At 42.0% G+C, this 17,364-nt stretch overlaps 1 protein-coding gene across 1 annotated transcript in view; it reads left to right on the top strand.

The window, feature by feature from the left end:
• Positions 1-17,364, top strand: part of nfatc3a (nuclear factor of activated T cells 3a) — a 57,460-nt gene that overhangs the window by 15,798 nt on the left and 24,298 nt on the right. The window contains exons 2-3 of the mRNA XM_070913665.1: positions 1,606-2,788; positions 7,826-7,988. Coding sequence (XP_070769766.1) covers positions 1,606-2,788; positions 7,826-7,988 — 1,346 coding nt within the window. The remainder of the gene's footprint in view (positions 1-1,605; positions 2,789-7,825; positions 7,989-17,364) is intronic.

Raw genomic sequence — 17,364 nt, 5'->3', positions numbered from 1 at the left:
TGCTACTGCTCCTGTTGCATAGATAGGAGTAGAGAAACCAAAAACCTTTTTACAAACGAATTTGAGACTTCCCTTAATATCTGATTTGACAAAGCTGTCACTGGTATGTGGTTATCACTTAAAGTCAGGGAAAACAAATATGGGAACTTAAATTGACTCTACCAAGTTATGGTGTATTTATCTGTGCTTGACACTTTGACAAAGATTTTTATTTTATAATAGTTAAGTTAGATATTCATTCAGTTTTAAATGTAACAAAATGGTCTCTTATTTTTAGGCAGGTAGATTTAGGTAGGTAGGCACATTTGTTATGTAATCATTTCACAACCTTATCCTGTACAAGCCACGCTGTGGTTTCAGTTAAACTAAATGTTTTATGAATGCTCATTGGCCTATAGTTTTGCCCTGGTCATGTTGCAATTTTCTGAAGGATGTTAATCATTAAATTTTTCAGTAAAGCAGAAGTTGTGTTCATCATAGCTTAATAAGCAAAATATATGACAGGAAGGCTGATGTTACATAATGCTTGGTTTGTTTTACTTTTGATGTTATTTACTGTTTACATTGGGTTATATGGTATTTGTTTTTTGTTACAAAGTTCTGTTTTGCTTGGTTGAGTGGTACTGTACGAAAGTAAACAGCGAGTTTTAAAGTTATGGCCTCTGCTATACATAATGCACAACACATGAGACTTAATTGTCAAGTAAAAATCTGCACAAATCTTTCGACAAGTCTTAGTTTACCTATGGGAACATAAAAATTCTCACATCCTAAATGTGTGTGTCTAATGTGAAAATGTCTCTGTATGAATTTTTCAGTTCAGAAGTGGGGTTGCTCCCAATGGGAGCAGCAGAGCATGTCCAGTGGAAGTTTATCAATAACCTCTAACAAAGTAGTGCCAGTGTGGACAATGGGCTCTTCTCTATTTGTTTGTGTGTGGGTGGGTGTGTGTGTGTGTGTGTGTGTGTTTATATGTGTACTCACTGCCAGTGCCGGATGACCTTTGGTATAAATAGCCTGCCGGCGCTAGCTGTGATGACAGCCGACAGCACGCACCGTTGTGTGAATTTGTTTCCTGAGTAGTGCTGTTCATCGGTTATCCCTCCTGGAACAATGCCTGTATGACTGCCTGCTACCCAGCAACACTCTGGCCTGTAATTTCCTGAAACTGGGCTCAATTGCAAGCGCAAACTCAGGCCGCAACCGCACATGGGTCCGTGACCAAATTATTTTTATGCAATTTTGGCAACCATATGCTCAACCATAAGCCTAGTCCTGGTGTAGAGCAGTGTTTTGTGAAAACAAGGCTGTGGCTGGATGAATACATTACTAGTTGGAGGAATACAGTATCAGCAGGCAAACTTAAATAATGACAGATTATATATTTTACTGTTATACGTTTTGAAAGCAACAGACAGTTTAATAGGCCAACTTCTTGATGAGAGTTGCTCTCTATTCGTATCAAGTTTATTTTTTTTGTACTTCTTCATTAACTCAATGAAGTCAAACTAAGGACTTAAGACAGTAGGACATTAAGAAAAAACTGTAGTAACTGAAAATATTCTCCACATTGCTGTATCTTGATCCTTCCTTTTCTTCTCCTAGATCTGGAGCCTGATGACAACACATCGTTCTACATCCTAAATGTGGGCCAGCCCCAGTCTATGGTCACCAACCACCAGTCTATTGGCCTGCCTCGCCATGGCATGCAGTCCCACTCCCAGGTCATCAGCACTTCCCCGCGCTTTCAGTCACACAAACCAGGATCTCAGCCTCCGAGCTATGAGGCACAAGACTCAAAGTATGGCACCTCCCCCCTGCTGCCCTCCGCTCCTGTGGAGGCACCAAAGGCCTTTGAGTGTCCCAGTATCCAGATCACCTCCATCTCCCCTAGCTGCCAGCAGGAGATGGATGCCAATGAGGAGGATCTGAGGGCCAATGGCCCTGATGGAGACTACCATGGCGATAGGCCCCTATCCAGAGACCACCTGTATTTGCCCCTAGACCACTCATACCGGGACTCTTCGCTCAGCCCTAGCCCATGCAGCAGCCTCTCCTCAAGGAGCTGGTTCTCTGATGCTTCCTCCTGTGAATCATTCTCACACGTCTATGACGATGTTGACTCAGAGCTAAATGAAGCGGCTGCCCGGTTCACCCTGGGCTCCCCGCTTACTTCCCCAGGCTGTGCCTCCCCTCAAACCGGTGGTGGAGTTTTGGAGGAGCAGCCACACTGGCAGCACCACCACCCTGCCTTTGTGCACCACTCCCACTCCATCAACCTGTCACCCCGACAGTCCCCCTGCCACTCGCCACGCACCAGTGTCACTGATGAAAATTGGCTTAGCCCCCGGCCACCTTCCAGGCCCTCCTCACGTCCCACCTCACCCTGTGGGAAGAGGCGCCACTCTAGTGCAGACATCTGCTACCCCGGCTCATTGTCTCCTCATCACTCACCCACACCCACGCCAGGACCCTCACCTAGGGGCAGCGTGACAGAGGACACCTGGGTTGGCAGTCCTTCTGTAGGCATGTCACCCTTCCAGTGCTGCCCATCTGAGGCAGACATCCCATCCAAGACAAGGAAGACCTCACAGGACAGAACAGCTATGCAGACTGGGAAAGGGGAACTGGGGCTAGATGACCAAGGAAATATGTCTCCTAATCTAGACTCTCCTTCAGACGAGGCCCTGCACAGCCTGAAGAAGGATGGGCCAGGGGAACAGTTCCTCTCAGTGCCCTCTCACTTCTCATGGAATAAACCCAAGCCCGGTCATACACCTATATTCAGGTAAATTTGCTGATGTTAAGGAGAATAAGCAGAAAAAACTAGAGGATTTTACTAATGACAATCTTTCCTAAAGTCCACTCCATCTCACAGATGCAGTCATCTAATCCAGTTGAAGCAAATGATTCATGCAGATGTAGAAGACTCAGTGGGAGAGGAAGTGTCTGGAAAATTCAAATGTTTTTATCTTTTCAAATGTCAGCGAGGATTTCTCAACTGGTTGAAAGAACTTTCTGTTGCAATTTGTTCTGTTGTACTTCCTGTTTGTATTTGAGAAATACCTGGCAAGACAAGGCCACCAAGACTCAGTGACTACAATATTAATGTGGAATAGATTCTTGATGGATTACATAAAAAGTGTATTTAATTTAGAGCCAAAAACAGAAGGCAATAACTGCCTCTTTATCAGCATGTTTGTGAATTATTAATGCAATCACGGCTTGGCAAGACCGCACATGTCGTCAATCTTAAAAGCAATTGGTAGGTCAAAGCAAAAGAGTAGACCTCAGTGGTGAATGTTTTTATAGAGTGTTGTGAGCTGTCATAAAGATTGGAAACCCTTTTTGATCTAGGAGAGAAGTGTAAACATTGCAATGCAGTAAATTAGTATCAAATAGCAAGTCAGATGAATAATAGGCCTGTTCATGGAACTCTGCGGATCAATGTTCAGTAACAGAAGGACTTTGAGCTTTGTATCAGCAGCATAAATCTGACTTAGTTACACCATAGAGTAATAGAGAAGCACACAAACACACAGGCAGAATCTCCACATTAAGGAGTGATAGGTGCAATCAGAAACTCATAATGAAGTTTTTTAAGGAGAAGAGTCTGCTGTCTGTTCTCCAATGTGTGCCGCAGATGAAGACATAGCCTTGTTTGTGTGCACTGGCCCCTAGCACTGTAAAATCAGCACTGGGCACATATGGTAAGGGGGCCATCACATGCACACACACGCACACATACACAAACACACGCATAGACATAACACAAATGCTTGCTCACATAGACCTAACACTCTCCAGACAATAACAGGGTAACAGGGTCAGCTCTATGATGAGTCACCATTTGATCTTTGCATCCTTGCCCTTGTATGTGAAATTTCCCAAGGCCACGGCTAAGACAGTGACAGAATAATGTCTACATTGCTAAGTGAACACAATAGCTACTACTTTTTTTAAATATGCTGTTTACTGTAATTTTGACATACAACTACTTCCTTGCACTTGTTCCTGTGCCAATGTCCAACCTGCCTTCAATAGTTGCTCATGTTGGCATAAAATACAGGTTAGGCTTCGAACAAAATTTTGATTTTTAGGTCTACTGCAGAGAGTCAGGTGGTGTAAGCTCATGTCTGTCATGATATATAAGGTTGTTGAGTTGCCTGTGTGCATGCATATGTGTGTTAGTGGTGTCTTGAACAGATGGCCCAGATGGAAAGGGTGGGATTGGGTTGGAGTGGGTGGGATTGAAAATTGGTGGAGTGTTTAGACACTTACTTTGACAAAGAGTCTTCTCATGCCTTACTCCCTGAGCTGTCTACAGTAGGATATTATTTGGATCATATGAGTTGGTTGACAAAGGCTTTATTTAAACGAAAGGTCAGTATTACTCTGTGGCAAACACAGTACATACAGCTCCAGTCAGTAAGCAGAGCATAGGCTAGAATTTGTTAGCAAGTAACCACTACATCACTGGTATGAGTGAATGAACTATAAACATTTTGCTAATTTGCTGTAATCTTTGTATTTGGACCTTGAGTAACAGAAAGGAAAAATGTAACTTAATTGTATAACCTTTGGGAGGAGAAATGCAATTTGTTAGTACCTCAGTACCTCTACTGCTACCAGTATACCATGAGGCAACCAGTAAAGATGCACTGGTTTTCAGAAATTAACTGTAATGGTCTTTCGATATGAACCTGCAGTAAAACAATATAAACCTACACTGTTTGAAATATATTCCTGGGTAAGTCTATATTGCATGGAAATTTATTTACACTGAGTCATTTCTTAAAATGTGACTGGGCCTCACATTCATGCAACGTGTGTCGATGCAAGATTACCTAATCATTGGTTGGAAAGGATGCTAGCGGGATGATGGCGACTGTAGAGAAGACTAAGCGGGTTGTGGAGCCCCTACACCATTGCTTAGACATTTGAGAATTGTTATGCTATGTCAGGACATAGGCTACCGCTTCTGCTCCTGCTCTGCTCTGTCACAAAGCTCATATTTCCTCTGTCCTCCTCTACTCTTGTTACTGTAGCAGCCATGCAAACTCACACTTCCTGGGTGGTTATGTCATGGCTGCTGGGAGGAAAACATGAGGGTTAGGATGCCTCTATCACACGGTGTTAGAGTGTTAGATCTTGGATAGAGCTGCTGTAAGGTGGAAACCTCGTTGGAAAATCAAACTTAAAAGGATTGAGAACAGCTCTTTTTTGACTATTCCGACATTACAGCAGACTATACATTAATCACTGCAGTTACTCAGCACGGATAACCATACAGTATAAACTTTGTTTCAAAGCAGGATAAGAAAAAAAAGAAAATTTGCTGTATATGTGCCTATACACACTTGTGATTTGCTCCTCCTGGCCAGTTAGTCTTTATGTAACTAATAACAACCAAAAGTGGTTTTAGATGACATTTCCATGTCATGTGGTAGGAGAATCTGTAGAATGTTGCTCAGTGAGATTTGTAACCACAAGGCTACATTTAGCTTCTCAAAACTTCTACAAAATATCAGACACGTCCTTTCATTCCAGAATGCAGTCTTTCCTTTGGATTTGGTGCCAGTCTGTGAGGCAGTTTATGAAGTGAAATGGTTCCACTGAAAGCCTACCTCACATGTCTTTGATTCAGACTGATCAGATCGGTCTTCCCGTAGCCAGCACTTGACAGTCATTTGGAAAGGGCAGAATTAAGGGAGTCTGCCATGCTGGCTAAAACTTTACAAACTTTCCCTTAAGTATTAAGTATTTGCACTGTCAAAGATCTATCATGCAGTTTAGACTCAGTACTTTTGCATGCTAGGAGCCTGTACCATTTAGGATTGAGCCAAATAAAAGCTTATGCCACCGTGTGACAGGGTGCACAAAGAGCCTACAGTGGTAAACACTGAGGTAGTGATCAGTGTGTAGCATAGGGTGTCTGCCTCTCAGCCCATGAGAAAGCACGCACTTGCAGCTACCTGCAGTACAGAGTCAATTCACTGACTCAGGCCTAACATACACACCCATAGACATACAGACACATATACACATGCATGGACACAGTGGGATTGTGCATGCATACATATACACACACACACACACTTTGATTTATGTTTGTGTATACTGCTGTGCTAAAAAAACAATGGCACTATGTAAGTGCTGCCAGACAAAACACCTGGATGACATACAGCCTGTGCTGCCCTACAGTAGGCCTCTTGGATCATGAATAATTAATTATCACTGTCAAGGTGTGACAAGGTTTACATTGTGTCTTTTACTACAATTCAAGTACCTTGTCAAGTTAGACATATATAGTTCAGTACAGATATTACAAAGTTGAATAAAAAGGTAGACTTAAATAAGCAAAAGTATGTAAAAAAAAAAAAAAAAAGTAAAGCAATAATATAAACCGAGTAAACCATTAATCTTAAAAAAACTTACATAACATAAACCAAACTCTGGATGAACCATGTTCTGGTACATACACAAAATGTTTATGACAGTGACAGATATAAAGATAATGATGATAATAATGACAAAAATAAACATAGTGATACTTTGAATTAGTGTCCTAATGACATATATTCCACTCATTTCATTTGGATGGTTTATTTTTCAGTATTTCTACAATGAAATACATTTGGGTCCAGATTACGTTGATGTTTTGTACATTTTGAATTGTGATACTGCACTCCAAAATCATTCTTTTTAGTGGATTGTGTTCAAATATAATGTAAAAAAAATATGAATTAAATAGAAATAAATTTCAATCAATGACAATAAATACAACAACATTTGGAAAAGGTACAGCTTGGTTGATGCTAATGGTTGATGTCAGTGTTTACAAAATGTTTTGGGGATAAACTGATCTAATGCACTCAGATGGAGAGACCCAGTTTCTCTGTGGAGAACACCACTGAGTGTTTTATTTTCGAGTGCAGCTGTTCAAATATGATTGTGGCCTACACAGATAAAAAAAAAAAAAAAAAAGAGGCAGGGGGGGAAAACACACAATGCCAACCCCTGTGGTGCACTACACGTACACTTATACAGTATGCACACAGACTCACACACACACACACACACACACACACAGTCATTTACTCACTGTCTGACACACACACACACACACACACACACACACACATTCATCCTACCGCCCATTCACTGACCCACACAGAAGACTCACAAAGAAAATGATTCACCCTTAAAGTCTTAACATGACCTATTACAAGTGTTATGTTTAAGAACAGGATTAATGCATGTGGGCATTCCAGTGATTCACTGTCTGGTGGGGCGAAGAACGCTGCATGTTATACCCCCTGTTTTACACCTATTACATTGTCTCATACCATAAAAGGGGAATACCACCTTTTCAGCTTCTGAATGTTTTCAGACAGCCTTTAGACAGGCTGTTGTCATCAGTCATAAAGTATAGAGAGAGGTTGCCCTGCTTGACCCTACACTGTGGTGACACATGGATTAACATATCTGTACAGAATATCTTCAAATATGGAAGATGTGAAGGTGTGATTACCCATGCAGATTTTCTGATGGAAATTCTTACCGTTAAAATGTTCTTTCAATCTTATCAATGATATACATTGAAATGGTTCTTTGCTCTCTCGGTCTTAAGCTTCAAGGCAGTTTGTTCAAATGTATAACAAACCTTTCCACTGTATGCTTTGAATTAATCTTTTACACATCACTGTATGTTATAAAGCTCTAATATGCTCTTCCTCTTTGTTGTGTGTGTGTGTGTGTGTGTGTGTGTGTGTGTGTGTGTGTGTGTGTGTGTGTGTGCATGCTTGTGGTATTCTCTCCTCAGGACCTCTTCACTGCCTCCTCTAGATTGGCCACTGCCATGCCAGTTTGGCCAATATGAACTGAAGATAGAGGTGCAACCCAAAGCCCACCACCGAGCGCACTATGAGACCGAGGGCAGCAGAGGAGCCGTCAAAGCAGCATCCGGTGGCCACCCGATCGTCAAGGTAACATATATGGGCATTTTTCCACGCATTTGTGTCGTAAACCTCCACCATGTTGTAGCTTAAACCTGAAAGTGTAAAGATCATTACCCAAGTATTAACAAGCTTAGAACATAAACTTTGGTTTTCTGCTCCATTAAACAAAATGCGAGCACTGATGTCTCTACCATACTGAGGATTAAATTTCCCCCTGAGGTCAGGACTGATTTACTGTCTGTGCTAACATGATGCTGGCCATGCATTAGTTAAGGTTGACCTTTTGCACTGAGCACTTACCATCCGGCTCCCACTGCATTAACCACATAGCCAACGCCTTCAGTGATGAAATCAAATATGAAAGGAAGAGAAAGAAGCTGAAACGAATGTATGTGCTGAATTTAGCAAAAGGCTTCCTGAGAGATTGGTTGTTTTCCAGTTTGCAACGATTGCCTTTTGCATGTGAGTGAAATATGTTTTATCCGCACTGTTTGTACAGGGAGACATCTTTCATACTTATAATACAGAAGTAATTGTTTAGCCTTAAAGCTCAAACCTCAGCTGGTCTTTGTGAATGAGCATTACATTTAGGGTTTCATTTTACATATTTGCATGTGTGGATTGTCACATGGATCCTCTCCTACAGCAAGACTGTCAGTCAACCTGTTGAGGCAGGAAGATAAGCAGGCAGCAGAGCCCAGTCAGCTGCTCTGTCATTTGATAGCACCTGCGAGAGACTAGGTGAGCCTACATAGAGCTACGGCTGCTTTTCTCTCCGAGAGAGTGAGAGAGAGAAAAGATAGAGAGAGAGAGAGAGCAAGAGCGGAAGATTTCAGTCCCATTAATATTTCAAGAACGCAGTGACAAGTTTCCTTTGTGTGTATGATTAAGATAGGGTCTTAGAGCTGGACCATGACCGTTGTAGTGGAGCCCAACAATGGCTGAGTTCAGACTGCCAGTTCGGTCGGCTGTCCAATCAGCCCAATAGGATTGCTGTACAGTCCACTATCCTCCGTATATCTTGCACACTTGCATGTACTCTAGCATTGCAGTGGCATCATTTTCTTTGTCAAATTTGGGATTTTAAAACTGAATAAGCATTTTGTCTAAAACCTAAAAAGTGGATAATTGTGACATACATCTTGCTGCCACCGTTTTAAATACAGTTATGGAATATGTTATATGTTATTCGTCCCAAGTGCACTATTGTGACACCCCACGTGAAAAATCTGTAAAAAATTGTGTATAATTCTTATTCATTTTGTTATTATTGGGTGTGGCATCATGCGTTGTCTTTGCTTGGGACTACAGATGGGAAGTAGGTTAGTCCTTAGGCTAACTCAGTCACACAATATACACAAGATGTAACAATTGAAAAATTACAACAATCGAACAGCTGTGGACACAAAATTTCCTGAAACAACAAGGAAGCCCAAATTACTGCCATTTGTTGCTTTAGAAACAGCCTATGTCCTCATACATTCAGTCATGCAGGCTCCCTCCAGGCCAATCATTAACCATTTCAACCTCAGTTAGACCAAGATGCTATCCTGCCATATGTGACGATGCATAATTTAGCTGTCAAATGTTTTCAACCAAGTGTTTGCCACACTTGCCCTCATTCCTCATTCCCAGAGGGAATTGTTTGGTTATAGCAGTTTCCTTGCAGTAGCTAGAGTTTATATCCTAGGTCAGACAAGGCAATTTCAAAGTTGATTCCAAACCCAGCTGGAGTCTGGTCGACAGTAGTAGTAGACTCTGGTTTGTTTGCTCCAAACATTTTTTACATCATAATTGTATATCTTTTTAATGTAATTTGTTTCATGTTATTGTGGTTATTAGTTTTTGTTTGGGCAAATCTTGACCAATATTAGAATCTAAAGCAACTCCAATAACAGCGAATAGCAGTTTAGGTCAAGGAGGCAAAAACAGATGATAAGCCAAAAGAGAAGTTCGGCTTACTCCTACTATGTACCTTTCGTTAGATGAGCAAGGTTTACAAATCACTTTGCTGTGTTCTTGATAAATTGCCATACTATAAATCTCCTACAAAATGATTTTGCTGGGTGCCTAGACCTGTACAGATTGTACAGTTGTATAATTGCTGAAAGTTAGGGTTAGAGTGTTAAAGAAGTCAGTGTTTCTTCTATAGACATTCAGGAGCAGGATGCTGCCTCAACCTTTGCTGAATATGGAAATCAAATGTTTTTTCTGGTGGAAAGCACTTTCATGATCACAATGACAAACAGCACTGCGTTGTCACGAACAGAGTGAGCAGACAGAGCAAGAGAAGCACACAGGCAACATTTGCTTGTCATGAGCAGCGGTTTGCAGAGCTCTGTGCACAGAGAGAAAATGTGTGGGTGAATGAGCTTTATGAGGGAGGGAGGGGTGAGCAAGTGAGTTTCATTAGGAGGTCTATTTTTTTTGTTTTAATTATGTGTTTGATTATTGATATACTAATGTCCAGCTGTAAAATGCTAATCCTGAAATGACCTCAGATTTCCTGTGTATTGAACTCACAGTAACTCACCTCTCTTATCTTTTACAGAAAGGTTTGTAATAATTTTAGGGTACACTTACACAACCTGCCTTTTTTAGTGTAGACACTAAAAAACACTGACAATCAACGTAGAATTAACAGCCGACCTGCGCTATGTGAGGATAGAGAGTAACAGCACTTGTCCAGCAGGTCTAACAGTGAGTCTTTGTTTACTAAACACCCACTCCTCTATTGTTGGTCTTCTTAACCTCTTTTTGTTGCACTATGCAAAAAAAATACCATATTCAAAGGTCATTTCTTCACCATGTGAAGTCATTATTGTTTGTACAGAAACACATTTACTTTGAAAATCAACACACACATATTGTGCTTTGTATTATTGTTTGAGGCTGTCAGAAGAACACACATTGAGATGCTGGATATAAGGTCAGACCCATGTTAAAATGAACACTGAAGAAGCATAAACAGCAACAGCAAAAACATGAGTAATTATTGGAGGGAATCTCAAAGTCATTCAGCCACTGTTTTGACTGTGTTAACCAGCTTGCACATATCATGTTTCCCAGGTGCACTGTAGGTGTGAACCAAGCTATTCCCTGAAGGCACAATGACACTGGTGCCAGCATGTGTGATTGCAGCTTCTGTGCCACAGAATTTACATGCATAGATTGGACATTTCTGACTGTAGTTCAGATACTGCCTCCACAACAATTTTGGTGGGCAACGTTAAGAAGGAGCTGTTCTTTGTTGTGATGGCAAACATTTGTATACAGTGAGAGATCTAGAAAACAGATTTGTTATGATTTCAAAAGTGTCATCATTTGACTGAAGCTGCAGCTGCCCTGTCTACAGATTGTACCTCTACGTCGGCTGCGGCCCTGCGGGAGCTCTCGTTCTCCTTGGGTCTTGACTCTGGTGGTGTGATGTCACCAGATGACGGCATAGCTGCCATCTGGACATGGAGCTGACTTCCTTTTGTGGCCACGCTATTGCCCAGATCAATGCACCACTGAGCTGCTGTGTCAACAGAAAAACAAGAGAATTTCTGAAGAAGGCACTGTGGGGCTACTCTAGTTTACATGTGTTAAAGGTCTGTTAGTGTGTATGAGGAAGAAGAGAGGAAGAGTGAGTTATCATGTTGTCTTCTGTTTGGTGTGTTTTAAATCCTAAATTCTTCTTGCCTTGTGTTGTTCATCAGGCCTGTTTGTATCAGGCAGAATCAGGGCTGTGTCTTTTGTTTGTCTCTGGATACATTTGATTTCTCCATCCGGCCTTTTTGACGTCTGCAAACTAGGATTTTGTGGCATAGACATTTGTATTTTGGGAAAATACACTAAAGAGTTGGAGCTCCTATAGTGAGTGCATAGTCCAAAAACACACACTTGCCTTTAATCCAGAGTCATGGCTGATAATACCAGTCCAAACCTTACATCCAATAAAATGAATGCAGATATTTTACTTAGAAACTTTGTGTACAGTTGTAACTGCTTGAAGAAATAGAATGTAGAGTGCAAGCTAGAGCTAGGAGATAACTATTGCTCAGAGATGGGGGCCAATAGAAAAATTCAGAAATTAAAATCTAAACCTGTCTGTGCATCTTTACATTTCACTGGTGGTAAGAACCTCTGTGGCATGTAATGAGGCCTCCTCCTATGTTGAACGTGCTCTGTTCGCTGCAATGCTCAAATCCTTTTTCACCAGTTTACTCAGTTTTGGAAAGTTTACTTAATGGACTGCCGCATCGTCCATCATCAACTCTGCAGTTACCATTGCATTGCATCAATTGCATGTCTGTCAAAGGTCCTTGCAGTCCTTGCTTCCATGTTCCTGGTCTTGAAGTGTCAAGAAGGTCATATTTGGTGGATCTAAATAGTTCTCAGTCAGGTAACCTTTGGTTCCAGTTTTGAGAGGCGTGTGTACTTTACTTTGAAGCTCAAAACACTCATTTTAAGCAGGTGAGTTACTGGCTGTCTCACCGTAACATTATCTGTACCCGACAAAGCATTGGCAAACTGTTGCAGACGAGCCAGGGCTGTGTTTACAGACTCAAGGATATCTCTATCCTGTCATGTAGGCACCACTGCCTGGTTTTCTTGTGTTCGGTGAACAGGTGTTTCACTGATCGTGGTAAAGCAAACTATGAGGCTACTGTAATGTGGGTTTTTGTACTGGCACTCTGCTTGTAGCCAAGTTTTGAAATCCGATTTCTGTCGCATTTCTGAACATTTAAAAGTTAATTTTAAAATGTAAAGAGCTGGGTTATTAAGTCTTCAACAGTGACAATTAGACACTCACAAGGTTTTCTCTCTTGCTATGTCTGTCTCTGATGCACATACACACATACACACACATACACACAATGAAAACAATGAAAACAAACACCTAGAAATACCTTAGAAATACAACAGTGCAGACAAGGTAGACAAGGTTTTGATAGGAACTTTTAAAAATTTACCCTTTCTGCAAGCAGAAAATATTCCAGTTTCTATTAGTTTGTTTGGGCATCTACCAGCTTTAGTATTAAGACTAATTCAGATTTCTCAGAGAGAATGGTTGTGTTCATTTTTTTGCGTGTCTGTGTGGAATTTAATGGCTTAGTTGAAGAGCAGTTTTAGGTCAGCGATTTCTAACCTGCGGTTTTGGGCCCCAGACACAGGATGTAGGAGATGTTAAGAGGCAAATGAACCACTGAGGAGATCCTTTTGTAGAGCTCAAGTCAAAATGATTTAGTTTGAAACATGTATTGTTATACTGAGCTGGTACTTTGTGTGTACTTGCATAATTTTGTGACTTTTAAAGCAGTATACTCTATATTGTGTGGTGCATTATATTAAGCAGTAAACACATCTTTGAATTCTTTGTCACAGCAACCTATGCTCTGGCAGCAGAAATACATCTCACTCCCTCAAGGAATAAAACATGAGACTGCAGTGTGTTGGGAGTTTGAGACCAACGGTAATGCTAATAAGAAAGACGTGTTGACCAGCGGTTGATCAGTGATCTCAAGAGAGACAGTGGTGTCATAAAGCCTTGGCTGGCAATGGCCACAGCCGTCAGCTCCTTTTCTGTCTGTATGTACGGTAGCCAGACAAACAAAGACCACAAAGCGCGACAGTGTTTACATTGAATTGTTTTGACATACATGATTCATAGCACTGGGTTTTGTGAGGAATGCTGTGTATTCCTATGCAAAGACTGGTACTCACTGCTAATGATATTGTTACTAGCCACAGTGTAGAAGTCCATCTGACCGCAATGTTTGTGGGGCTTTTATCCATTAGAACAATTACCTCTTTTTCACGTGTAAAGCACAACAAAATAGGAAGCCTGTAACAAAAAACCCTCCCCCTCTTAATCTTGTGGTTACCAAATAAATCTTTGAACTTTTTGATGGTTGAAAGAACAAAATAACAATACACTTGTAGAATTAAATATTTTCCACTATACAATATACAAGCACACTGTTTATACTATATATTCTACAGACTTGAAAACAGGCCTTGTAGTATTGATAATGATGTGCACATTTTTTGAGGTTACTTAAAAATGTGCTCGATCCAGATTGTTCTTAGTATGTTGCAATATTGTTGACCACCTGACCTTTTAAAATTGATTGTACAATGCGGGATGGCTTCGTCTGTGCCTGGCTGACTAGCAGTTTTAGCCATTCCTCTGGGGCTAGCTGCAGACCATAATCGGTACACCTGTTGCTAGGAGACATATAAGTCCAAAGCCTCTCTGGCTGGCTGAGGTATCCTTGTGCGTATTTAACCAGCTTAATTGAGTGCTGCTGCACCCACACAAATATAAGGAGCCCCTCTGGTATTACCTGCTGCTGTGGATAGAGGCAGGCGGACACAACAGGAGAAAGGCTGTCAGATACAGTGAAGAAACCTTCACACTTAACACACACAGCACACAAATACTGCATAAGCTGTGCTTTGTTGTAATGTAGTCTGAAAAACAAAACAGACAGTTGGAAAAAATATTAAGTCCATCTTTAAACTTGTTGTGACAGTTAATAAATCTAAATGAAGCCATGGTGTCTGATAACAAGGATTGGAAAGAGAATACGACAGAAGCTGTCCAAGACAGCCTTATATTTCAACTGGCTTGGATGCATTAAATGATTTCGATCCCAGTGCTTGAGTGCATGGCCATGACCCCATTGCTGTCTCGCTCTGTCTCTGTCATTCACTTTCACACTTTAACCCCTTATTCTGGCCATCTCTCTCTCCACCTCTGTCTTGTCTGCTCTCTTTCTTCTTCTTCTTGCTTGTTCTCTTGCATTGTGCCACAGTGAAGCTTTTGCCTTGACAGGTCTTTCTCTCACTCTGCCTGATTGTCTCAATAGACTGGCCGCCATAATGGGGGGACACACAGACAACAATGCAGAGCCATGCGGTTTGCTCTGTGTGAACTGGCTGGAGCGAGCGTTGCTTTGCCCCGGGGCTGTATTTGATGTAAACATGTTGGAAGCTTGGCCCTCATTTGTTGTAATCAGGCTTAGCGCTCAACGAGAAAACAGAGGGGGAGAGAGAGACAGAGAGGGGTGTGTGTGTGTGTGTGTGTGTGTGTGTGTGTGTGTGTGTGAGTGTGAGTGTGAGTGAGAGAGAGAGAGAGAGAGAGAGAGAGAGAGAGAGAGTGGGGGAGGATAGAATGGGGAATAAGAGGAATTGAGCTTGGACTAGTCTAGCAAAGCCATATACAGCCCTCATGCAGTATACAGTAAACGCTCCAGTGTGTGTGTGTCTGTGTGTCTGTGTGTGCGTGCGCATGTATTGACCTTGTTTAAACAAACAGTCAACCGGCCCCCTGGCTTTCTTTGCCCTCCCCAGTGTGCTGGGCAAACAGCAAGCCTGTGAGAGCTGCGCTGTGTGTGTGTGTGTGTGTGTGTGTGTGTGTGTCCATAGATCCCAGGTCGTGGTGCCACAGTAGGGAAACCACTGCCAGATAAAATGGGCCCACTCGTGACCTTGACCACCATTGCTCCTGTTTTTACATCTGTTGCACACGCATGTTAGCCAGACTGTCACAGACACACACACACACACACACACACACACACACACACACACACACACACACACACACACACACACACACTCTCTCTCTCTCTCTCTCTCTCTCTCTCTCTCTCTCACACACACCACAAACCTATCCAAGGACTACAGTTTACACCAAAGTTAGTGTGCTTAAATCCTCACATTCTAACACACACACACCCTCTCCGACACAAGCCTTGGGGCTGTAGTTTACACCAACGTGAGTGTACGTAGCTGCTCGCTCATACACACACTCACAGACACACTCCTGCATACACACAGAGAGTCTCACCATGGCAACAGTGGAGCAACACAGGGAAACAACTTGGCAGAGTCAGGCGCTCGCTGTGAGAAAGTGTCGAGTTACGGCCGAGGGCTGGAGCTGAGGTAGGTGAGAGACGAGGACAGGGACGGAGCGGAGAGAGTGACAAAGGGAAAAGAAGTGGGAAGAGATGGAAGGTTAGTTCAAGAATAAAAAGCAGGGAGGAGAGGACACAATGAGAAAAAGAGATAAACAGAAAATGAATTAATGCTTGCAGGTAGTTGTTGCTAAAGCACAGTATGTGAAGAGAGGCAGTGTTTTTGCTACAGGGAGCAGGTGAGATTCTCCCTCTTAGCTTTCCCCAAGCAAGTATCCCATTATCAAAACTCTTAGAGCCCAGATCAGCTCTCAATCCTGCTGTCATTTTTGTATTTTAAACAAAGAGGGTTTGGTGTGTGTGTGTGCCTGGATGCATGTGTGTGTATAGTGATGGGAGATGTTTTTCCCCTCGGCTTGCTCGCCTTATTACTGGATCAGTGGAACAGATGAAGGCCAAAAATAAGTGGGAACTTTATTTAGTGGGAGCTGAGTATGTAACCGTATCCAGCGGTTTTATTTTAGGGGAGAGAGTTCATCCTAAACTTGATCTGTAGTCAGGAGCAGCAGCCGTAAGTTAGTTACAGGCTTCAACGAGCACAGGCCTGGGGACATGTGACTGGTTTTAATGTCAGTGTGGTTTAATATAAGAACCGATCTCTATCAGGCCTCAGTTACTTGCTGACTGACCAGCTGGGCTCAGTGCATTCTGGACAGACAGAAAGGTGAGGAGTTAAAAGGGCAGAGACCACCCTCCTGTGGTATTTCACACTCAGGCATAGATTTAGGGGGTGGCGGAGGGGTGACTCAGGAATGTGAAACAAGTCAAGGGTGTGTGTCGTGTGCATTTCACTGTCGAGAAACCTCCTCCGCTAGCACCATGGTATTATCCATGTGTGCTTGTTTACACGCCCCGCTGTTTGCAGGTGGTGTTTTACCCATTGTCTGAACTGAAGGTGCAAATGGGCCCCTGAAGTGTGTTAAGACTACTATTTGAGGAGCTCATGGTATCTTTGTACTCAGCATTTGTTGCCCAGTTTTAATCTTGTCTTAGGCATGTAAAACATAGTGTTCAAGTTAGAAAGCCTACTGCATTGATTTGAAAATTTTGGATGAATGAAAATCAATTAATAATGTACTAATGTATTAGAAAATCTAGTCCAATCAATCTGCTCTGACATGTTTCTCTTCCTCTTCAGCTTCCACCCCTTATGTACCAGTACCATGTACTGAGCCCTTGTTGCTAAAGTAAATGCTATTATTTGAATCAGCCCTGTGTTGTAAGGCTTACACGTGTTCAGTTACTGTTGACTGTATCAGCTGTGTTACTTTTTACAGTTTATGTTTGTAAAGCCGCTCTACTTTTTCCAGTACTCTAAATTAATCAAATTGAACTGAATCGAGGAAACACCAAACAGAAAATAATTGTGTTTTTAGTAACAGTTGTGACTGTGGCAGAGGGAGTGAATTAGCCCCGGCTGTGTGGTATGTTTCTGT

The sequence above is a fragment of the Enoplosus armatus genome, chromosome 1, assembly GCF_043641665.1.
Source record: "Enoplosus armatus isolate fEnoArm2 chromosome 1, fEnoArm2.hap1, whole genome shotgun sequence".
Classification (NCBI taxonomy): domain Eukaryota; kingdom Metazoa; phylum Chordata; class Actinopteri; order Centrarchiformes; family Enoplosidae; genus Enoplosus; species Enoplosus armatus.
This window is presented reverse-complemented; position numbering and strand designations above follow the sequence as displayed.